Here is a 25,364-nt window from a genome sequence, read left to right as displayed (position 1 = left end):
CTCTCAACAAAACAAGATCATGCACAGTGGCGTAGCTAGAGATCATTGGGGCCCCATAGCCAAACCTCAGATGTAGGCACTCTTAAAGGAAACATGAGGTGAAAATAAACTGATGAGATAAACAATTGAATTTATCCTCCTCCTCCTAAAAAATAGTTTTTTTTTTAGATATCCTACAGTTTTACTTTGTTTTAAATCTACTTTTTAAATGCTTACTGTTTCATTGTCTCAGCTCCATGAAGTATGCCAAAGCTAAAAATCTATGAACTATTGTCCCTTTTTATCTCTTTCTTGCTCTCAGAAGCCATTTTCTGTCAGGAAAGTGTTTTATGGCTGTCATTTCTTATCAGTGAGGGTTATGCTATAGTCCAACACGGTCCCGACCCGAGCAGAAACTGTTCCTTGGATAGCCGATTTTCAACTTTTTCAGGCAGTGTGCTTGGCACTGTCCATATCTCATCACGTCACATGTCACCTTGCGTGTCCTTTAAGCAATGCCACCTGCCCCTACCTTATGGATATGAGTTAAATTAACAATTTACATTCTCATGCAATCAACGCTGCACATAGTCTATGGGCACTGAGACAAAGTCAGAGGGTGGAGACACATGACAGTTAATACTGAATACATTAACTACGTGGCGACTGCGGCGGCAGCCCCAGGACCGCCGAACGCCAATCGGCGTCAAGTCCTGGGGCTGCAGTTTGCAGGAGTACGCGTGCAGGCTGCGCATCTCCCGCTCGGGGGGGGGGGGGGGGGGTGTATGGCGGAGCTCTGCCCCGCCTTCAGTCTCTGAGCGGCGCTCGCGGCTCGGGAGACTGTTAGATGCGGAACCGCCGTCTTTACACATTGTACAGCACTGCAATCAGCAGCAGCGCTGTACTGGGGACAGCTGTGTGATACGGCTGTCCCCCTGGGGCAGAAGAGAGCGATCGGCTCTCATAGGCAGAAGCCAATGACAGCCGATCGCCAGGATTGGCTGGCTTGGGGGGAGGGAGGGGTTTAGAAAAAAATATAAGATATATAGTAAAAAAATATAAAAAAAACAACATAAATATTTATAAAAAAAAGAAACACGGGGGTGGGGGAGGGGCGATCAGACCCCACCAACAGAGAGCTCTGTTGGTGGGGAAAAAAGGGGGGGAATCACTTGTGTGCTGTGTTGTGCGGCCCTGCAGCTTGGCCTTAAAGCTGCAGTGGCCAATTAGCATAAAAAAGGCCTTGTCACAAGGGGGGTTTAACACTGTTGTCCTCAAGAGGTTAAATACCACCTGGGCCCCCTCTGCTCCAGAGCCCCATAGCAGCTGCTATGGCTGCTATTGCTATGCCCTTGATCATGCACATGTCTTCGATAACAGTAGTTCAATGTCATTGGTAAAAATAGAGATTGTTCTAGTCAACAAGAGGGGTGTCTGACAGTGAGATTGCATAATCAAGCTGGAAACACTGGGGAAGGAGCCCTGCTAGAGACTTACGTTCTAAATTGTGGGGGTAGATACAATATGTGTGTTTGTTCAGGGGTTTCCCATCAGAACTCATTATAGTACTGAAGCCGGGGGGGGGAGCTTGAACCCATGAGTTTTGAAGGCCCTTTTGAAGGAATTAAATTGGGGGCGAGTCTGATGGCTGGTGGGAGCAAGTTCCAGAGAGTGGGGGCAGCCCTAGTGAAGTCCTGCAATCGTGCATGGTAGTGAGATATGTGCGGTGCGAACAGGCGCAGGTCTTTGAAAGATCAGAGGGGGCGGGCCGGTATGTACCTATGGACAAGATTGAAGATGTAAGTCGGGCAGGTCCTGTGCACCGATTTGTAGGCCAAGCACAGAATTTTGAAGTTGATCCTGAAGCGGATGGGGAGCCAGTTTAAGGGGAGGCCTGATAATCATTTCACTTCTGTTCACAATAGTTTTTAGGTAAAATTCTTGCAGTGATACTTGCCAAGGATCCCTATACAGTCCTATTGCAGTTAGATAGCGATCCCCGGCCAAAGCATTGACATTTCCCCCGGGGCTTCCTGTTGGACATTACCCTGTCAGTGTACTGATCCAACAGGAAACCCTGGCAGCAAATTCAGTGCTTTTTGCCAGGGATATATAAGCACAGCTGCAATACCGAAGGCTGAGGACACATTTCATTTAACTGCCTTTAAAATACACAGGCAAACTTTTGATCGATATGAAGAGCTAGCATCGATCGAGAGATCGCACTCACATTACTGCTCCACTTCACAGTTGTTTTACCTCAATTTTTTATTATTCCGATTGTTATTACGGAAAATCCTTCCTCACGTAATCAAGCTTCACGGTGAGAGTTGGATCCCGATCTAGCAAGAATCTCGCTGAAGGTGGCCATTAACGATATGGTCTTTCGTACAATCGATTCTTTGATTCGATGGCAATATCGATTGCTTCTATCCGTTTTTCATATCGATTCCCTTAATTTGCTCGAATTCAGTAGCAGTTATTCTTCTGTTAGGGGGCTAAACGACTGTTTCTGATCAAACGATCGTTCAAAGAATCATATTGTTAATGGTAACCTTAAGCGTAATCGGGGCCGATATGCCGCGAGAGCGGACTTAAACATTCTGCTCATTCATCCCTATTCTTGATTTGCTCTTTCTAAAAAAAGGGCATTTTGTACTGGAATCCTTAGTGGTCAGTGAAATGCTAATGATTTTGAATTGATGCAAATAGAGTGCAAAACTGAAATTTCCAAGCTGCATAAATGTACATAAGTTTGAGTCAGCTTACATTTATTCGCATTAGTTTGCCTGAACCCTGTTTGGAGAATGTTAGAGACTCATCTTCAGCCATAGGGCCACATTAATCCACGCCATGCATTGATGAGGATCAACCAGTCTGAAACAGTCTGTACGCATGTTGGATTATTGTGGCTCTGTAATATTTACAAGCTGACACATCATTGCATTCCAGCGGATCTGGAGGTGTGATTAGCTTGTAGGGACAAAAATGTATAATTTTAATATTTCAGCAGTGATGCATCATGGGAGCCATCTCAGAGCTCACTCCAACCTGAATTATCACAAATACTTTCTGTTTTAAGAAAGCATACTTTTGTTTTCCATGCATTTTAGTAAGAGGGCTTTTTGGGCCATTGTAGCCCCTTACACACTCCAATGAGCTTCGGTTCACCATGAGCTTGCTGGGTAGTCTGTAACTCTGGGGGGTTTCAAGTCCTTCCCCATAGAGCTACATTAATATATGCTATGCACTGATGAGGATCAATTAGCAATCAAAAAATAAAACGTGAGTAAATCAATTTGAAACCATCTGTATGCATGTTGGATTATTGTGGCTCTGTAATATTTACAAGCTGGCACATCATTGCATTCCAGTTGGAGGTGTGGTTAGCTTACAGGGGCAACAATGAATAATTAGCAGATTTAGCAGTGATGTATTGTGGAAGACATCTCAGATCTCACTTCAGCCTGAACAATTGTAAATATTTTCTGTCTTAAAGAGAACCTGAACTGAAAATAAAAAGTCAAAATAACCATACACAGGTCATACTTACCTCCCGTGTTGTCTACTCCTAAATCTCATTCTCCTCTCCTGCATCCTGTTTGTCCACTGTGATCAATGGAAATCTCCATCCTCCATTTTAATAATGGCCGCTACCCCATAACAGCTTCTGGTATATTTCAGTTCTGACAAAATATTGCCAGAACTGGAAGGGATCATTGTAGGAAGAAAATGGTGAGCTTCTGAGAGGAACTGACGGTGAAGTTAGTATGTAATATTAATTTGCAACTACGTCATGTGTTTATTTTCAATAATTTTACTCGCTTCAGGTTCCCTTTAAGAAAGCAAACTTGTTTTTCATCTTTCCCAATACATCTAAACTCCTCCTCTTTTTGATTGTTTGCACTGCTTATCATCTTTGTGCAGCTGTCACTAGCACTTCAGCCCATGCTGAGTATATCAGATGGGACTAGCGATGATGCATTTCTTAAGCCCGGTACACACTTGCAATCTTAATTGGTCAATTTTCCCACTTCCGTGTAGTATGAAGTCCAACAGATTTTAATGTGAACCTGAAGTGAAAATAAACATATGAGATAAGTGTATGTGTAGTACCAATAGCCAACACAGCATTAGTAACATAGAAATGAGTCTCCTATTTTTATTTTCAGTTTATTGGACTCATTTTTTAGATTGGATCAGACTGTCAGAGTTACTGTTTAGAATCCACATTCTGCTTTGTTTAGCTGAAAAAATAAGGTGATAAGTAATGACCCTTTGAACTTTCCTGCACTAAAACCTCGTTCTCTGCCTTTTCCCTGACATAATATAACAGCCCTTTAGCTTCTATTTACTTTTCAGGAAACCAAATTGAATTCAACCAAGTGTTCAACTTCTTTTGCACAGATTCCATTTTTTAATTCTTGCTATACTGAAAAACAAAAAGAGACTTCAGACAATTTCTTAGTAGCGCTAGTACTATATGTACTTGTATATTTACCTATGTTTATCTAATCATGTCACTTCAGGTAACCTTTTAAGGACTGTGCTACTTGAAATCTACGCCCTGTTTTGATGCTTCTGTGTCTGGCAGGGCATAGCTTTCAGCTCACCGGCGCTGCACATTCTCATCACTCCTGCCAATCCCGCTGCAGCTTACTCAGAGCGAATAAGAAGGCAGAGCGCCTTCTTTATAACAGCAGAGCCCTGTGAGCGGGCCAGGAGCCAATTTCATTGGCTCCTGACAGTGTCTATCAATGTAAGCAACTCCCATTGGCTTACATTGATAGACACAGTCAGAAGCCAATGAAAGCTGCTCCTGACCGGCTCACAAGACTCTGCCGTCATAGAGATGGCAGAGTGGGTGGCCGGAGGTTCCCGGTGTGCTTAGTGGACGTCGGTTGCTGCAGGTATGTGAGGCGATTCGTCAATATTCCGTTGTTTCTGGTACCAGCTGTCTCCCGTCATTAACCACTTCAGCCTACAGGGTTGAGATTTTTTTACATCTGAACAACATTCATTTGCCAATAACTTTAGCACTACTCATCACAATGAATTGATCTATATCTTGTTTTTTCCGCCACCAATTAGGCTTTCTGTGGGCGATACATTTTGCTGAATATTAATTTATTCTAAACTCATTTTAACAGGAATATTAAGAAAGAAATGGAAAAAATCATTAATGCTCAGCTTTTGGGCATTATAATTTGAAATTAATACATGCTGCCATCATTAAAACCCATGTACTTTATTTACCAATTTCTCCCGCTTATTACACCATTTCAATTATGTCCCTATCACAATGTATGGCGCCAATATTTTATTTGGAAATAAAGGTGGATTTTTTTCAATTTGCGTCCATCACTATGTAGAAGCCCATCATTTAATAAATCATATTGATATACTCCTTTGACATTAATATTTGAAAAGTTTAGACCCTTAGGTCTACTGCGTAGGTAAGCTCTCATACTACATGGATGTGGTAAAATTGGCCAATCAGCATTGGATGTGTGTACGCACCTTAAATCTGAGCAATATGAATCACATACTATATTTGAAAACGAACCTGAAATTACTAATACAGGCATATAGCGTTATTAATCAAAGCCTCATTCTAAAACACTTTGACCACCCTAATAAGGGAGTCACAGAAATAGGACAGTATTTTTCCTTCGTGGCCGGCTATAATCCAATAGCCTATTATTATTTGGCTATTTTATATAATTATATCACAATTATTCAGGCCAATAACCTGATTTCTAGATAGGATTTTAATTCCCGGTAATTATGAGGTTCCCTCTATGTAAAGGAATTATTTAAACATGCTGGTAAAACATGCTGGTAAGATAAGTATATTAATCATGGCAAAATAAGTCCCTGTAGGAAAAAATAGGTTAGGTTTTTACAATATAAAACGGAAGAACAAAAGTGTAGCGCTGGTCGGGGGACCAGGACAGAGCTGCTTTCTATGTGCTCATCTTTACGTCCAGAAGTCTATTTCTGAATCTAACTCTATCCCCCCCCCCCCCCCCCCCCGTCATGTGCGCCCCACATTAAATTCAATGTAGTACAAAGACACCTCGTGGAATGTTGAACTTAATTATGATCTTAATTAGCCAATTACGATTACGCAAATTTTTGCAATTTCGCCTATACCTGATTACGATTTGTACATTCAATTGATTTAGCATAGTCATTCGTAATTTTGCGTAATTTTCACGTAATTTCATGCCGACTTTGGTAGTGAATAGAGATGGCCCGAACCGTTCTCCGGGCGAACATCTCTGGGCCTTCTACTACTTCCGGGTCGCTATGACCCGGAGTAGTACGCCTGCGCTGCCCGGCGGAGCGCGTCCCAGATCGCGCTCCTGTTGCCCGGCACTCTCTGCGCATGAGCGTGACGTCGTTCATGACGTCACGCACATGCGCAGAAAGTGCCCGGCAACAGGAGTGCGTTCTAGGACGCGCTCCGCTGGGCAGCGCAGGCGTACTGCGACCCGGAAGTAGTAGAAGGCCCAGTGATGCAGAGATGTTCGCCGGCGAATGGTTCGGGAAGCGTTCGCGACATCTTTGGTAGTGAATAGCAAAGCCCCCATACATGCTATTAACACCAACATTTTGGGGGTACAAGTCACAAAAAATATTTTTCAAAGAGACCTTATAGTTTTTGAGAAAATCGATTTTAAAAATACAAAGAAAAAATGTTTTTTAAACTGAAAAATTACAGTTTAAAAAACATTTTTCTTTGCATTTTTAAAATCGATTCTCTCAAAAACTATAAGGTCTTTTTGAAAAATTCTTTTTTTTTTTTTAGTTGTACCCACTATTCTCCATTGACTTTTTTATTTTAAAAATCTCTTTTACATGATTGCCGTAACTAAAGTGCCACATCCCCGCGGCTGAAATCTAACGAAATCCCCCCAAACTCCCCAGGGCACACTGCAGGGAGCGCTTCCGTGAGAGGCAGAGCTATGAGCCGCAGCTCTGCCTCTCCATGCGTCTATCAGGGCGGATCTCCGCCTCTCCCACGCCCCTCTCAGTCTTCCTTCACTGAGAGGAGCGGGGGAGAGGCGGAGATACGCGGCTGATTGACGCTTAAGGAGGCAGAGCTCCTGCTCATAGCTCTGCCTCCTCCAGCAGCAAAATCCACGACCAAGGAAGTAGTGGATTTTGCGGAGGTGAGTTAGGGGGGAGTTTGGGGGGATTTACTTAGTGTGCAGCCTATTGCGACGATTTAGTTAGGCAAATGATGAAAAAGAGATTTTTAAAATAAAAAGGTCAATTTTATGAGACTTCAGGCTTTCTCAACCAGGGTTCCTTGAGGACTCTGCAGGGGTTCCTTGGCATTTTCCACCATTGTGGGGGTAGTATAATAGAGCACACTATAATAGGTGGTACGGTAACAAGAAGCACTAATTTGGGGGGTCAGGAGACAGTATAATGAGTGGCAGTGTAATAGGGGTAGTGAAATAAACAGCCACACATACTTTTAAAGACCACGCCTCCTGCAAAATAAATGCAGGGGTTCCTTGAGATAAAAAAAATTGTTTGCAGGGTTCCTTGAGATCCCAAAGTTATTTGCAGGGTTCCTCCAGGGTAAGAAGGTTGAGAAAGGCTGCTTCAGAGTTTCTTTAACATATGTAGCCATTTTGGTATCAATAGTATGTATGGAGGTTATGCTATTAACCACTAACATTGGCACAAATTTTGCGAAAATTACGTGAACAATTACGCGAAATTATGAAATATTACTATTACATACAAAATTAATTACGATTTTCCCTGAAATTTTTCATTGTGATTACAATGCGTAATTGCGAATTTCGATGCGAAATTTTGTCCCACCGCTGGTTGAACTTGAGAAGTATTCTTGTTGTTTGAGAAATATAATTCTATTTTGAATTGATGCTGCTGCACTGGCGTTTAGTACCCGCAGTCTTGATGGATCAATAGACAAGTGATCATTCTGATGTCCTTTGACGCCCACATAAATAACCGCAATTGTTTCACCGATCGTTCGCACCCTTTGTTTGTTTCTACGGTAAGCGATTGTGGAACATGGGTCTCCCCGACCCACGCTCGTTCAGCGCAGCATATTCCCTGATCCATCCTCCGATTGGTGCGTCGCTTCAGGTTTAGGCATACTGACTACATGAGCGCTATTGTTAGGCGATCGGGAAGGGGAGACTGTTAATAGGGGTAAAACCGTTCTAAGAATATTGTAAACAATATTCAAAATAACGGAAATCGCGGCGCCCGAATTAACGTGCACCTCTTTTACGCGTGCACTGCGGTTATACGTGATATTTTGCTCTCTTTCCCGATTCAAAGCATCCATCTTTCAGCCAAACATGCAGAACGCATTACTTAAAGTAGACCTGAACTCAAAACTTCCTCTTTGCTCCAAAAGATAAGCAACAGCATAATAACCTCTAAAGAAAAACGTTTCTTTGTTACAGCTGATACAAATCCTGCAATCAGTCTGCAGTGTGTCTACTTCCTGCTTTCATGGAAGCAGACATAGGGTTAACATCCTGTGTTTACAAATTAGCTGCTCTGCCATGGCAGAGGTGATTCCTGAGCTGAGGCAGCTGGAGTGATCAAATTACACTTGTGGTTAGTCACAGATTATGGGGAATAAGACAGGCTTAAAGAGAAACACCGACTAAGAATTGAACTTTTTCCCAATCAGTAACTGATACCCCCTTTTACATGAGAAATCTATTCCTTTTCACAAACAGACCATCAGGGGGCGCTGTATGGCTGATATTGTGGTGAAACCCCTCCCACAAGAAGCTCTGGGTACCTAGGTACTCCTAGCAGTTTCCTGTCTGTGAACCTTGTTGCATTGTGGGAAATAGCTGTTTACAGCTGTTTCCAACTGCCAAAACAGCAAGCAGCAGCTACATCACTTGCCAGCAGTAAAAATGTCACCATGCAGTAAATGTCAGAATATAAATCAGGAATTTAAAATATTTTACAATGGGCAAACACTGACTAAATCATTTATACATAATTATTGTAAAAATGAAGCACTTTTTTTATTACATTATTTTCACTGGAGTTCCTCTTTAAGTAACTCTCTAAATGCATACAGGGTGCATTTCTATATGCTTTCCTTCTGTCCTGTGCAAGTGTTCAGGTCCACTTTAAAATAAAATACAACACAGCGCCTTTAAGAGCAACACAAAGGTGTGAATGGACATCTTGAAGTGTTTTTAAAAAACACGTACCGGCGTGTACAGCGGGAAAGAGTACTTAGCTCATCTTTCCTTGCCTGTTCGAGTGTGGCTAACAGCTATGCTGCAGTACAGGCAGTCCCGACTCCCTGTTTCAGGCACCTTCATAAAAGATGCGCCGTGCTGTTATGAAATCTATCTGGTTGCCAAGGACAACAGAGATTTTTCTCTTAGCGCTGCTTCCCGTAGATGACACCCCCTCCTTCGCTCTCCCACCACGTTGCAAAAGGCGGCAGCTTCCTCCAGGAGAGCGTGAATAGTGAAGTCTAAGAATATAAGTATATGAGCTCGCTATAGTTGCTAAGTAACAGTATATAATAGTAATTATGCAGCAGCTGAGAATCAAAGATCACATCTGAGAAATGGAGGGGAGGGAATGAGCTGATATATACGGAGTGATGGAGCCCTTCGTCAGTATACAGTATAGGGGGCAGTGCTGCATGCCGAGCCTGTACGACGCCCTGTTTCCTGTCCCACCGCCCTGTTTCCTGTCCCATCACCATGTTTCCTGTCCGATTGCCCTGCTTCCTGTCCGACTGCCCTGTTTCCTGTCCCACCACCATGTTTCCTGTTTAACCGCCCTGTTTCCTGTCTGACTGCCCTGTTCCCTGTACGACGTCCTATTTCCTGTCCGTCCGCCCTGTTTCCTGTCTGGCCTCCTTCTTTCGTGTCCGATTGCCCTGCTTCCTGTCCTATCGCCATGTTGAGGGTTTATTACTACTCTTCATCTCGCATTTAGGCCTGCAATACAGGTTGTGTTCTTTGCTTAATTATGGATTGGTGATCTAAAAAGTGCCGACACAGTGACCCTCCCACCCCCCCCCCCTCCTTCCCCACTATCCCTCTTCCCCATAACAAGAGCTGCCAAAGTAACCCTCCTACACCCCCCCCCCCCCCCATAGGAAGTGCACCTACAGTAGCCCTTCTACCCCTCCATGATCCCTCCTCCCTATAACCAGTTCAATCACAGTAAAGTAACCCTTTATGGTCTATTATAACATCTGTTTGGACTTACAATTCTAAAGGGCACGGTAATTCTATTGCTCAGATTATATCCAGTTATTTTCACTTTTGGTCCCTAATATTTTACTATATCAACCTGCCCCATAACAAGTGAAGCCACAGTAACCTCTTCTACCCACTCCCACCATCCCTCTTTCCCATAACTAGTGCCTCCACTGTCTCACCTCTCTTACTAATGTCTCCTTTCTCTCCTTTTCTAGGATAACAGCCGGCGAGTAGATAACGTGCTCAAGTTGTGGATTATTGAAGCCCGTGACCTTCCCCCTAAGAAGCGCTACTACTGCGAGCTGTGCTTGGATGACATCTTGTACGCCCGTACCACCAGCAAAGCCCGGGGTGAGACCGTCTTCTGGGGGGAGCACTTCGAGTTCAATAACCTGCCGGCGGTGCGGAACCTGCGCCTCCACCTGTACAAGGACACAGACAAAAAGAGACGCAAGGAGAAGAGCAACTACGTGGGTATGGTGAACGTGCCCATCGCTAGCATCAGCGGGCGCCACTTTGTGGAGCAGTGGTACCCGGTGTCCCAGCCCACCTCTTACAAGGGGAAGAGCAGTTGTCCCTCCATCCGCCTCAAGTCCCGATACCAAACCATGAGCATCCTCCCCATGGAGCTGTACAAGGAGTTTGCCGAGTACGTCACCAACAACTACAGGATGCTCTGTGCCGTACTGGAGCCGGTGTTGAGCGTGAAGAGTAAAGAGGAGGTGGCCTGCGCGCTGGTACATATACTGCAGAGCACGGGAAAGGCCAAGGTACCTGTGTAGAGCTGCTTTGTTTCACTTATAGGGTAGCTTTAGGATACCCACACATGGGGCCTGATTCACAAAGCTTTTCTATTAAATTATCTCACCTTGTTTATTAACTCACAATTTATCTCTCCTTAAATGACTTAACTCACGATTTACCGCTCCTTATCTCACTAAACTCATGGTTTAGCTCCTCTTATCTAACTTAACTCATGGTTTAGCTCTCCTTATCTAACTTAACTCATGGTTTAGCTCTCCTTAGTTGACATAACTCATGGTCTAGCTCTCCTTATTTGACATAACTCATGGTATAGCACTCCTTATCTGACATAACTCATGGTTTAGCTCTCCTTATTTGACATAACTCATGGTTTAGCTCTCCTTATTTGACATAACTCATGGCCTAGCTCTCCTTATTTGACATAACTCATGGTTTAGCTCTCCTTATTTGACATAACTCATGGTTTAGCTCTCCTTATTCGACATAACTCATGGTCTAGCTCTCCTTATTCGACATAACTCATGGTCTAGCTCTCCTTATTTGACACAACTCATGGTCTAACGCTCCTTATTTGACATAACTCATGTTTAGCTCTCCTTATTTGACATAACTCGTGGTTTAGCTCTCCTTATTTTACATAACTCATGGTCTAGCTCTCCTTATTTTACATAATTCATGGTCTAGCTCTCCTTATTTGACATAACCCATGGTCTAGCTCTCCTTATTTGACATAACTTGTGGTTTAGCTCTCCTTATTTGACATAACTCGTGGTTTAGCTCTCCTTATTTGACATAATTGGGAGAAGGGTAGGAGGCGCCCGTGGACGTGTAGCTTTAACTCTTATGTAGATTTAGACAAAATACTTAGGTTCCTACCTTGAAGTAGTATAACAGACAGAGGCGCCAGGCTATGTACCGGACCGCATTGGGCACACCTATAGACCTGAGGAAGTGGCTCGGCCGCGAAACGCGTTGTCTTTTGTGCCCCAATAAAGCTTCAGATACTTCAACTATTACTATATGTGTGAGTTATACTACTTCAAGGTAGGAACCTAAGTATTTTGTCTAAATCTACATAAGAGTTAAAGCTACACGTCCACGGGCGCCTCCTACCCTTCTCCCAATTCATCGTACCCCTGCATAGGGGAATGCACACTTGGAAGGTCCTTCCAGTGGCATTTTTTCCTTTTGGAGCTGCGACCAACCCCACGGCTAGAAGCAAGGCCGAGTGAGGACGGTACTTCCTCACATGCGATCAAAAGTGGTTGCGTATATATAGCAACCCAATTTTGTGAGTATATTTCCTCTTACTATACACACATTCTGGTGTCCCTGAGATAATACACCAGATCGGGCTCCCGGTCTCTCTGTGCCTTTTTTGTCTCCTACAAGAACCTGCTTATTTGACATAACTCATGGTTTAGCTCTCCTTATTTGACATAACTCATGGTTTAGCTCTCCTTATCTATTTATCTCATGAATTATCTCTCTTTAGTTGTTTATCTCCTGCATTAGCACTCCTTATAGTCAAGGTGAAAAATAAGTAACCTTTGTGAATCAACCTCATTATTAATCTGAAGTTTTTTTTCCTGCTATTCTACAGCATGATGGGTAAAAGATGGCAGCAATCAAGCTGACCTTAAAGCAAACCTGAAATGAAAATAAACGTATGAGATAATGAATTGTACAGTATGTGTAGTACAACTCAGAAATAGAACATTAGTAGCAAAGAAAATAGTCTCATATTGTTTTCCAGTACAGGAAGAGTTAGGAAACTTCAGTTGTTATCTATGCAAAAGAACTTCTCTGAGCTATTCCATCCAACTTGGTTTGGATACAGTCCTGTTTTCTGAAGGACTTAAAGAGAAACTCTGACCAAGAATACCCCCTTTTACATGAGAAATGTATTCCTTTTCACAAACAGGCCATCAGGGGGCGCTGTATGGCTGATATTGTGGTGAAACACCTCCCACAAAGAAACTCTGAGTACATACTCTTGGCAGTTTCCTGTCTGTGAACCTTGTTGCATTGTGGGAAATAGCTGTTTACACCTGTTTCCAACTGCCAAAACAGCAAGCAGCAGCTACGTCCACTTGCCAGCAGTAAAAATGTCAGAATGTAAATCAGGGATTTAAAATATTTTTCAATGGGAAAACACTGACTCAATAATTTATACATAATTATTGTAAAAATGAAGCACTTTTTTTATTACATTATTTTCACTGGAGTTCCTCCTTAAACAAGAAACTGTGACAGACAGCTTCAGATAAAGTTTTACTGCAGGGGAGTTCAAAGGGTCATTATTTCTGCTTCGTTCGGTAGCTTAAAAGACAGAGTGTGGTTTTAAAAATGCAACTCTGACAGTATAATGCAATGTTATAAAAATAAAGCTATGTAACTAAAAATAAAAGTATGAGACTATTTTCTTTGCTGCTAATGTTCTATTCATTATCCTTACTACACAGATAATACTTTATGTCATAAGTTTTATGTTCACTTCAGATTTGCTTTAAGGGATTCTGAAGTGAGAGAGAGATGGTAGCTGCCATATTTATTTAACAATCTGCCTCTTATTATACTTTTAGCCATAAACTCTGAACAAGCATGCAAAAATCTGGCTGGATTAGCTGCATACTTGTTTCAGGTGTGGGATTCACATACTACTGCAAAGATCAGCAGGACCGGCAGGCAACTGGGAGTGTTTTTAAAAGTAAATTAATATGGCAGCCTCCATATACCTCTCACTTTAGCTTCCCTTTAAAAAGTACCTGTTATAAATAAGCTTTTGTAATAATTGAAATCTAAATTGTGATGTAAAAGGAATGTTGTACTATCCTAGAATTTCTTTTTGTCTTGTTAAGTAAAGAAGGGGGACGGAATGTTTTTCTCTGGCCATCTCTTCGGTGGTCTGCCTTCCAGTGCCCCAGACACAGCCCAATGCTTCCCAAACTATACACATACTGTCTGGGGGGCACTTCTCTGTCTGGCCAAGCTCTCCCCTTATGCTGCGTCCCCTCCAGCCCCCCAAATCAGCCCTGAGCAGGCCCCTCCCCCCCCCCCCCCCCCCCCGCGGGTGCAGTGGCTGCAACCCTTATTGTTACGCCCCTGTATATGTACACCGCTGGTGAGTTGGGCGCAAGGTGCCTATCAAATTCCCAGCGGCATTAACCACTTGCCGACCGCCTACTACATATTGGCGGCGGCGGCAAAGTGGCAGCCCCAGGACCACGTAACGCAGAATGGCGTCGGGTCCTGGGGCACTGTTTTGCTGGGGATCGCGCACTGGGATGCGCGCGCATCCACCGGCAATAGGCTCCGCCCACCTGTGGCGTCAACCCGCCGGCCAATCGGAAGCGCCGGCGGGTTGTTAACCCGACGATCGCCGCATAGGAAGCGTATAATACGCTTTGTAATGTTTACAAAGTTTATTATACAGGCTGCCTCCTGCCCTGGTGGTCCCAGTGTCCGCGGGACCACCAGGGCAGTCTGCAGCCACCCTAGTCTGCACCCAAGCACACTGATCTGCCCTCTGATCCCCCACAGCACCCCTCAGACCCCCCCTGCCCACCCCCCAGACCACTGTTTGCACCCAATCACCCCCCTAATCACCCATCAATCACTCCCTGTCACTATCTGTCAACGCTATTTTTTCTGTCCCTAAACTGCCCCCTGGGGCCTCCTGATCACCCCCCCACCCCTCAGATTCTCCCCAGACCCCCCCCCCCCTGTGTACTGTATGCATCTATCCCCCCTGATCACCTGTCAATCACCCCCTGTCACTGCCACCCATCAATCAGCCCCTAACTTGCCCCTTGCGGGCAATCTGATCACCCACCCACACCATTAGATCGCCTGCAGACCCGACGTCAGATCAACTCCCAAGTGCACTGTTTACATCTGTTCTCTCCGCTAAACAACCACTAATTACCCATCAATCACCCCCTATCACCACCTGTCACTGTTACCCATCAAATTAGACCCTAATCTGCCCCTTGCAGGCACCCAATCACCCGCCCACACGCTCAGATTTCCCTCAGACCCCCCCCCTTATCAATTCGCCAGTGCATTATTTACATCTGTTCTTCCCTGTAATAACCCACTGATCACCTGTCAATCACCCATCAATCACCCCCTGTCATTGCCACCCATCAATCAGCCCCTAACCTGCCCCTTGCGGGCAATCTGATCACCCACCCACACCATTAGATCGCCCGCAAACCCGCAGTCAGATCACCTCCCAAGTGCACTGTTTACATCTGTTCTCTCCTCTAAACACCTACTAATTACCCATCAATCACCCCCTGTCACCACCTGTCACTGCTACCCATCAGATTAGACCCCTATCTGCCCCTAGGGACCCACACCCTCAGAACGCCCTTAGACCCCAGCCCTGATCACCTCGCCAGTGCATTGTTTGCATCTATTCCCCCCACTAATCACACCTTGAGACACCCATCAATCACCTCCTGTCACCACCTGTCACCCCCTAACACACCTACCCATCAAATCAGGGTCTAAATTGCCCCGTGTGGGCTCCTGATCACTCGGCCAAACCCTCAGATCCCCCTCAGACCCCCTTCTGATCACCTCCCCAGTGCATTGATTGCATCTATTTTCCCCTCTAACCACCCCCTGAGACACCCATCAATCACCTCCTGTCACCCCCCTAGCACTCCTATCCATCAGATCAGGCCCAATACAACCTGTCATGTAAGAGGCCACCCTGCTTATGACCGGTTCCACAAAATTCACCCCCTCATAGACCATCTGCCATCAAAATTTGCAGATGCTTATACCCCTGAACAGTCATTTTGAGACATTTGGTTTCCAGACTACTCACGGTTTTGGGCCCGTAAAATGCCAGGGCAGTATAGGAACTCCACAAGTGACCCCTTTTTAGAAAAAAGACATCCCAAGATATTCTGTTAGGTGTATGAAGTGTTCATAGAAGATTTTATTTTTTGTCAAAAGTTAGCGGAAATTGATTTTTATTGTTTTTTCACAAAGTTTCATTTTTCACTAACTTGTGACAAAAAATAAGATCTTCTATGAACTCACCATACACCTAACGGAATACCTTGGGGTGTCTTCTTTCCAAAATGGGGTCACTTGTGGCGTTCCTATACTGCCCTGGCATTTTAGGGCCCTAAACCGTGAGGAGTAGTCTAGAAAACAAATGCCTCAAAATGACCTGTGAATAGGACGTTGGGCCCCTTAGCGCACCTAGGCTGCAAAAAAGTGTCACACATGTCGTATCGCCGTACTCAGGAGAAGTAGTATAATGTGTTTTGGGGTGTATTTTTACACATACCCATGCTGGGTGGGAGAAATATCTCTGTAAATGGACAATTGTGTGTAAAAAAAATCTAATATATGTCATTTACTGAGATATTTCTCCCACCCAGCATGGGTATATGTAAAAATACACCACAAAACACATTATACTACTTCTTCTGAGCACGGCAGTACCACATGTGTGGCACTTTTTTTGCAGCCTAACTGCGCTAAAGGGCCCAAAGTTCAATGAGTACCTTTTATGTTTTCACAGGTCATTTTGCGACATTTGGGTTCAAGACTACTCCTCACGGTTTAGGGCCCCCAAAATTCCAGGGCAGTATAGAAACCCCACAAGTGACCCCATTTTAGAAAGAAGACACCCCAAGGTATTCTATTAGGTGTATGACGAGTTCATAGAAGATTTTATCTTTTGTCACAAGTTAGCGGAAATTGATTTGTATTGGGGGTTTTTTCACGGAAAGTGTCCATTTCCGCTAACTTGTGACAAAAAAAAATCTTCTATGAACTCACCATACTCCTAACAGAATACCTTGGGGTGTCTTCTTTCTAAAATGGGGTCACTTGTTGGGTTCCTATACTGCCCTGGCATTTTAGGGACCCTAAACCGTGAGGAGTAGTCTAGAATCTAAATGCCTCAAAATGACCTGTGAATAGGACATTAGGCCCCTTAGCGCACCTAGGTTGCAAAAAAGTGTCACACATGTGGTATCGCCGTACTCAGAAGAAGTAGTATAATGTGTTTTGGGGTGTATTTTTACACATACCCATGCTGGGTGGGAGAAATCTTTCTGTAAATGGACAATTGTGTGTAAAAAAAAAATCAAAAAATTGTCATTTACAGAGATATTTCTCCCACCCAGCATGGGTATGTGTAAAAATACACCACAAAACACATTATACTACTTCTCCTGAGTACAGCGGTACCACATGTGTGGCACTTTTTTGCACCTTAACTGCGTTAAGGGGCCCAAAGTCCAATGAGTACCTTTAGGATTTCACAGGTCATTTTGCGACATTTGGTTTCAAGACTACTCCTCACGGTTTAGGGCCCCTAAAATGCCAGGGCAGTATAGGAACCCCACAAATGACCCCATTTTAGAAAGAAGACACCCCAAGGTATTCCGTTAGGAGTATGGTGAGTTCATAGAAGATTTTATTTTTTGTCACAAGTTAGAGGAAAATGACACTTTGTGAAAAAAAAAACAATTAAAATCAATTTCCGCTTACTTGTGACAAAAAATAAAATCTTCCATGAACTCACCATACTCCTAACGGAATACCTTGGGGTGTCTTCTTTCTAAAATGGGGTCATTTGTGGGGTTCCTATACTGCCCTGGCATTTTAGGGGCTCTAAACCGTGAGGAGTAGTCCTGAAACTAAATGTCGCAAAATGACCTGTGAAATCCTAAAGGTACTCATTGGACTTTGGGCCCCTTAGCGCAGTTAGGGTGCAAAAAAGTGTCACACATGTGGTATCACCGTACTCAGGAGAAGTAGTATAATGTGTTTTGGGGTGTATTTTTACACATACCCATGCTGAGTGGGATAAATATCTCTGTAAATGGACAATTGTGTGTAAAAAAAAATCTAAAAATTGTCATTTACAGAGATATTTCTCCCACCCAGCATGGGTATGTGTAAAAATACACCTCAAATCACATTATACTACTTCTCCTGAGTACGGCAATACCACATGTGTGGCACTTTTTTGCAGCCTAACTGCGCTAAGGGGCCCTTAGTCCAATGAGCACCTTTAGGCTTTACAGGGGTACAGTAAACACACCCCACAAATGACCCCATTTTGGAAAGTAGACACTTCAAGGTATTCAGAGAGGAGCATAGTGAGTCCGTGGCAGATTTCATTTTTTTTTGTCGCAAGTTAGAAGAAATGGAAACTTTTTTTTTCCCTTTTTTTTTGTCACAAAGTGTCATTTTCCGCTAACTTGTGACAAAAAATAAAATCTTCTATGAACTCACCATGCCTCTCAGTGAATACTTTGGGATGTCTTTTTTCCAAAATGGGGTCATTTGGAGGGTATTTATACTATCCTGGAAATTTAGCACCTCATTAAACATGACAGGTGCTCAGAAAAGTCGGAGATGCTTCAAAATGGGAAAATTCACTTTTTGCACCATAGTTTGTAAACGCTATAACTTTTACCCAAACCAATAAATATACACTGAATGTTTTTTTTTTTTATTAAAGACATGTAGCAGAATAACTTTCGCGCTCAAATGTATAGGAAATTGTACTTTATTTGAAAAATGTCAGCACAGAAAGTAAAAAAAGTCATTTTTTTGACAAAATTCATGTCTTTTTTGATGAATATAATAAAAAGTAAAAATCGCAGCAGCAATCAAATAGCACCAAAAGAAAGCTGTATTAGTGACAAGAAAAGGAGGTAAAATTCATTTAGATAGTAGGTTGTATGACCGAGCAATAAACCGTTAAAGCTGCAGTGGTCTGAATGGAAAAAGGCTCTGGTCCTTAAGGGGTTTTATGACTGCAGTCCTTAAGTGGTTAAATACTATTCCCCCTCCGAGTCATAGCAGCTCAGAGAGAGAAGTAGTTTGGGGTCCGGCGATTGCTGGAACCTCGAATTACCCTCACGCACCCCGTGCACTATAGCATTACCACTGTAGCGGCTCCCAACTTTGCGGCAAGACCGCCTGCTTCGTTATGCTCTGCCACAATGAAAGTGTGTGTTTGTTATCAGGTGTCTGTAGGTCATTGTAGTGTCCTTGGCTCATTCAGTGTCTTTCGAAAAAAGGGGCCATGTTGTCATAGCTCTCAAAGTTTAACAGTCGCAATTAGGTCATGGCACTCATCATTACTATGTGCAGGCGATTGATTGGCGGGGTTGGTCAGCTTCACCTGCCTCTGGGTGGGGTGGTTGGCCCTCCCTGTCTCCATTTGTCAGAGCAGGTGGGGGAGTGGATCGCGCTGTACCCGTTTGGGCACCTCCTCCACCCGTTTGCCCTTCCCCCCCACTTGTGTTCCCCCTTGTGTCCGGTAGGGTTGCAACGGTATGAAAATTCACGGTATGATAACCGTCAAAAAAAATACCACGGTATGACGGTATTACGGTATACGGTATTACGCAATTATTCTCATTCCAATCTACCTATAAAAATGTCAAAAAAACAACAATCCCAAACAGTACCAAAAGTAAATCTCATTCTCCCCGTGTCACATGACTGCCTATGGCAGAGAGGGCAGATAATAAGGCCATTTGAAAGCACAGAAGGTTAATATGTCGGCTTCCATGAATCAGGAAGTAGAAACTGTGCAGATTTATTTTAGGATTTGTATCAGGTGTGACAAGGAAATAAATTGCTGTTGCATATCTTTGAGCAGAGAGGAGGACGTTTTGAGTTCAGGTCCACTTTAAAAATGCTGGTGGTGCACTTTACTATACACCTTAGTGTACCAGAGACGCAACATTGTGAACGTTTTATATATACCTGGGGCTTCCTCCAGCCCCATCATGCGCACGGATCCCTCCCACGCCGCCATCCTCAGCCTTTTCTATCGCTGGTATTGAGTCCCGTAACTTTAGCCAGTTGCGGCCAGTCTGAGCATGCGCAGTGCGTTCTCTGCAGCGGAGAATAATACTACGCAGGCGTAGTATTATTTTCTGCAAGAGATGGAGGGAGCGCACTGCGCATGCGTAAAACTGGCAGCGACTGGCCAAAGTTACGGGACTCAGTAACAGCGATAGAAAAGGCTGAGGATGGCGGCGTGGGAGGGATCTGTGCGCATGATCGGGCTGGAGGAAGCCGCAGTTACCTATAAAACTTTCACTTTGCTGCGTCTCTGTTTCCTTTAAAGGATACCAGAGCTGAAAAATAAAATGCAAATGGGTGGAGCGGACATGAATTAGGTGAAGTCCTGTGTAGGGGGACAGAGTAGAACAGGGGGGAGCGGTGGGCATGAGGACACATGACATCACACAAACACACGTACATCAGGCAGACGCACACACACACACACACACACACACACACACACTGTACACACACACACACACACACACACACACACACACACACACACACACACACACACACACACACACACACACACATCAGGCAGACATTCATCCATCAGGCAGACATAGCTCAGGCATCACACACACATGCCATACATTACACACTGGCTGCATTCAAACACAGCACCTCTCACACAGCAACATTGCTTATCTTGTGTCATAAGCTTCAGCTTGTCCACGTGCAGTGCGTCTCTCGCTCCTTCTCCCGGGCGGGCGGCATACTCATTTTCATGGGGGAGGAGAGCTGGACATTCCTTTGAACACTGATCTGTATCAGTGTTTATGTCAGCTCTGCAGTCGGGGGAGGCAGGGGGCTGCATACATCTAGCAGGAGGGAGAACGGGCTGTTGCTTTTTCTCATTTCCCGTATTTATTTAGGTAGGAATGACCTGGTGACTCCCCCCTCTGCCTTTGTGGTACAGTCCACAATAAAAAACCACAAGCGGAAACATTGCGGGCGGGCGGGGGAAGGAAAGATCTCTATGTGCTCTCCAGCCGTGATCGCCCGCGTCATCACAGGACGCGTATCACCACCCAGCTCCTGCACTCATGTCGGCAAGCCTCCCGCAATCAGGAACTAGCTTTTGGAGCTTGCCTTCCTAACGGAGGGAGACGGAGAACAGGACAATGCCGGAGCGGTGGCGGGGGAAACGGAAATGCAGCCTAAACCGGTATTTCCTAAAAGTGCTTACCGTGATTACCGTGCATTGTAAAACCATGGTATACCGCGATACCGGTAAATCGCGGCAACCCTAGTGTCCGGTACGCCGGAGGATACGGTACTTTCTTCTTCTCCTTCTTTCTTCTCCTTCTTCCTTCTTCTTCTTCTTCCCTCTTCCTCCTTCTTCCTCTTCCTTTTCTTCCTCCTCCTCTTCCTCTTCCTTTTCCTCCTCTTCCTCTTCCTTTTCCTCCTCTTCCTCCTCCTCCTCCGCAAATTCTGATTGGCAAACATGATGAGACTTGATGCCCAACACCAAAAGCGTGGTAATGAAGCCTATCAATATGGTTAGGCCTTCATAAACTGTGGCTAGACTCTGAGCTAATCAGAAAAAAAAGATTTAAAAAAATATAGCTCCCATCTGTCCCTGTTTCAGAGCCTGTCACTCTTTCTCCCTCATTTGTCCCTCTTTTGGGATTGATGTACAGGTCTATGTAAATATTTTTTTTTTTTACTACTGAAAATCAAATGTTAACAAGAAGGAAAATGAACCAGGATAGAAAGGATCAGTGTGGTTTAAATTGTAAAAACTACATATTTCTCTTATGAAATCTTTATGGTATGTGTGACTAGAGGTGTGTTGGGGGCGTGATTAGGAGTGTGGCAGGGGCGTGGCTTAAGTGTCCCTCTTTCATATTTCAAAAAGTTTGAGGTATGCGTTGTCATTGAAACGTCCCACCCTGGCAAGCAGCCATCAGGAAGAGAGGCTCCTCATGTTATCAGTAGCGTAATGTGAACCCATTTCCTCTGTAGGGACACAGCAGGAAGTACGTGAGAAGATAATCATTTTTATGCACTCCCCTGAGTACCAGCGTAAAACATTGGCCTGGAGTTGAGCATCGAGTGATAATTGTGGCGTGTTGCTATGCGGAACAGATATCCCTTCTGCGCATTTTTCAGCCTTTCTAAACATTTGCGCTATTTTTAGAGCGGCGAAGCCCCCAGGGGCGCAGTCCATTCATATTATTCTCTCTTAGCATTACTATCATGCTCGGTGAATGTGGCTGTGAGCACACCTTCTGCACATGTAACCGGCGCGGCCATCACAGCCTCATCAGCGACACACAAAGCTTAGAACTTCGTCTCTTTCTTCTTCAGATGGGCTCTATTATCCGTTACTTTTCACATAATGTCTTTGGGAGATCAAAGTTTTCCCCATCTCCCTCCTGCTCTCCTCCTCTTCCCGGCAGCCCTCCTGGTATCAATCAGACATTGCTTCCCGCAGATTTCTGGGGTAATGTGCCGTGAAATCCGTACTTTCACAACTCTGAGATTTCAGTCAGCGAGGTAGAAAATCACCGTTAATGATTTAAACGAAAGGTTATCTTCACGCTGTGTAGCTCCGTGTGTAAACATGTGAAAAGATTGTGTTAGGCCCGGTTCACACTGGCACGGATCGTTTTTTTTAAAGGCTCAGTTTTTCATCCATGACCCATCCATTCCATTGCCACGCAGTCAACGAGACGCATCTGTCAGTCCAGAAAAATCGCCACTGACCAAAACTTGTGGTACTTTCAGCGGAATGTGCCTAACGGAATCCGTTTGAACGGACCAATGTGAACTGATACTTTGGTTAACATTGGATCCGTTCGCATCCGTTCTTGTATGATCCATTACGGTCCGCTCAACCTTTTGTTTTCAAGGGCTATTTGAACCGAGCCTCATAAGACAGTGATCTATCTATTTAGAGTAAAAGAATTGTATGATGGCCATGTCCAGTGGTCAGGTCATGTTGGGGGGCCGTGTTCTATATATATATAGTAAAATAATTCTATGATGACCATGTCCAGTGGTCAGGTCATGTTGGGAGGCAGTGTTCTATCTATATATAGTAAAATAATTCTATGATGACCATGTCCAGTGGTCAGGTCATGTTGGGGTGCAGTGTTCTATCTATATATAGTAAAATAATTCTATGATGACCATATCCAGTGGTCAGGTCATGTTGGGGTGCAGTGTTCTGTGTATAGAGTGTAATAGAATTGTATGATGATCATGTCCTGTGGTCGGGTCATGTTGGGGTGCAGTGTCCTATGTATAGAGTGTAATAGAATTGTATGATGATCATGTCCAATGGTCACGTCATGCAGTGTTCTATGTATAGAGTGTAATAGAATTGTATGATGATCATGTCCAGTGGTCGGAATATGTTGGGGTGCAGTGTTCTGTGTACAGAGTCTAATAGAATTGTATGATGATTATGTCCGTTGGTCGGGTCATGTTGGGGTGCAGTGTTCTATGCATAGGGTGTAATAAAATTGTATGATCATCATGTCCAGTGGTGGGGTCATGTTGGGGTGCAGTGTTCTGTGTATAGAGTGTAATAGAATTGTATGATGATCATGTCCAGTGGTTGGGGTGCAGTGTTCTGTGTATAGAGTGTAATAGAATTTTATGATGATCATGTCCAGTGGTCACGTCATGCAGTGTTCTATGTATAGAGTGTAATAGAATTGTATGATGATCATGTCCAATGGTCACGTCATGCAGTGTTCTATGTATAGAGTGTAATAGAATTGTATGATGATCATGTCCAGTAGTCACGTCATGCAGTGTTCTATGTATAGAGTGTAATAGAATTGTATGATGACCATGTCCAGTGGTCGGGATATGTTGGGGTGCAGTGTTCTATGTATAGAGTGTAATAGAATTGTATGATGACCATGTCCAGTGGTCGGGATATGTTGGGGTGCAGTGTTCTATGTATAGAGTGTAATAGAATTGTATGGTGACCATGTCCAGTGGTCGGGTCATGTTGGGGTGCAGTGTTCTATGTATAGGGTGTAATAGAATTGTATGGTGACCATGTCCAGTGGTCGGGTCATGTTGGGCTGCAGTGTCCTATGTATAGAGTGTAATAGAATTGTATGATGACCATGTCCAGTGGTCACGTCATGCAGTGTTCTATGTATAGTGTGTAATAGAATTGTATGATGACCATGTCCAGTGGTCAGGCCATGTTGGGGTGCAGTATTCTATGTATAGGGTGTAATAGAATTGTATGATGATCATATCCAGTGGTCGAGTCATGTTGGGGTGCAATGTTCTATGTATAGAGTGTAATAGAATTGTATGATGACCATGTCCAGTGGTCGGGTCATGTTGGGGTGCAGTGTTCTGTGTATAGAGTGTAATAGAATTGTATGATGATCATGTCCAGTGGTCGGGTCATGTTGGGGTGCAGTGTCCTATGTATAGAGTGCAATAGAATTATATGATGATCATGTCCAGTGGTCGGGTCATGTTGGGGTGCAGTGTTCTGTGTACAGAGTGTAATTGAATTGTATGATGACCATGTCCAGTGGTCAAGTCATGTCGGGGTGCAGTATTCTGTGTACAGAGTGTAATTGAATTGTATGATGACCATGTCCAGTGGTCGGGTCATGTTGGAGTGCAGTGTTCTGTGTACAGAGTGTAATAGAATTGTATGATGACCATGTCCAGTGGTCAGGCCATGTTGGGGTGCAGTGTTCTATGTATAGGGTGTAATAGAATTGTATGATGACCATGTCCAGGGGTCGGGTCATGTTGGGCTGCAGTGTTCTATGTATAGAGTGTAATAGAATTGTATGATGACCATGTCTAGTGGTCACGTCATGCAGTGTTCTATGTATAGTGTGTAATAGAATTGTATGATGACCATGTCCAGTGGTCAGGCCATGTTGGGGTGCAGTATTCTATGTATAGAGTGTAATAGAATTGTATGATGATCATATCCAGTGGTCGAGTCATGTTGGGGTGCAGTGTTCTATGTATAGAGTGTAATAGAATTGTATGATGACCATGTCCAGTGGTCACGTCATGCAGTGTTTTATGTGTAGAGTGTAATAGAATTGTATGATGACCATGTCCAGTGGTCGGGTCATGTTGGGGTGCAGTGTCCTATGTATAGAGTGTAATAGAATTGTATGATGATCATGTCCAGTGGTCGGGTCATGTTGGGGTGCAGTGTTCTGTGTACAGAGTGTAATTGAATTGTAAGATGACCATGTCTAGTGGTCGGATCATGTTGGGGTGCAGTGTTCTGTGTACAGAGTGTAATTGAATTGTATGATGACCATGTCCAGTGGTCACGTCATGTTGGGGTGCAGTGTTCTATGTATAGAGTGTAATAGAATTGTATGATGACCATGTCCAGTGGTCGGGTCATGTTGGGGTGCAGTGTTCTGCTAAGGCCCGGTTCACACTTGCGGTGGCCCTCCGGAATCGCCGTGCCGGAGCCGCACCGCTTGCAGAACGGACGGAACGGACGCACGGCATAGCAATGAAAGCCTATGCGTCCGTTCACATGCGTCCGTTCTGCCG

The 25,364-nt window shown here is 44.1% G+C and overlaps 1 protein-coding gene across 10 annotated transcripts in view; it reads left to right on the top strand.

The window, feature by feature from the left end:
- SYNGAP1 (synaptic Ras GTPase activating protein 1) overlaps positions 1-25,364 on the top strand; it is a 401,820-nt gene that overhangs the window by 292,605 nt on the left and 83,851 nt on the right. For all 10 annotated transcript variants that reach the window (XM_068250158.1, XM_068250154.1, XM_068250155.1 and 7 more), the window contains one exon: positions 10,442-10,996. In XM_068250158.1, coding sequence (XP_068106259.1) covers positions 10,442-10,996 — 555 coding nt within the window. The remainder of the gene's footprint in view (positions 1-10,441; positions 10,997-25,364) is intronic.

This window comes from Hyperolius riggenbachi, chromosome 8 (assembly GCF_040937935.1).
Source record: "Hyperolius riggenbachi isolate aHypRig1 chromosome 8, aHypRig1.pri, whole genome shotgun sequence".
NCBI lineage: Eukaryota > Metazoa > Chordata > Amphibia > Anura > Hyperoliidae > Hyperolius > Hyperolius riggenbachi.
The sequence above is the reverse complement of the archived record's forward strand: the minus strand, read 5'-3'. Positions and strand labels throughout refer to the sequence as shown.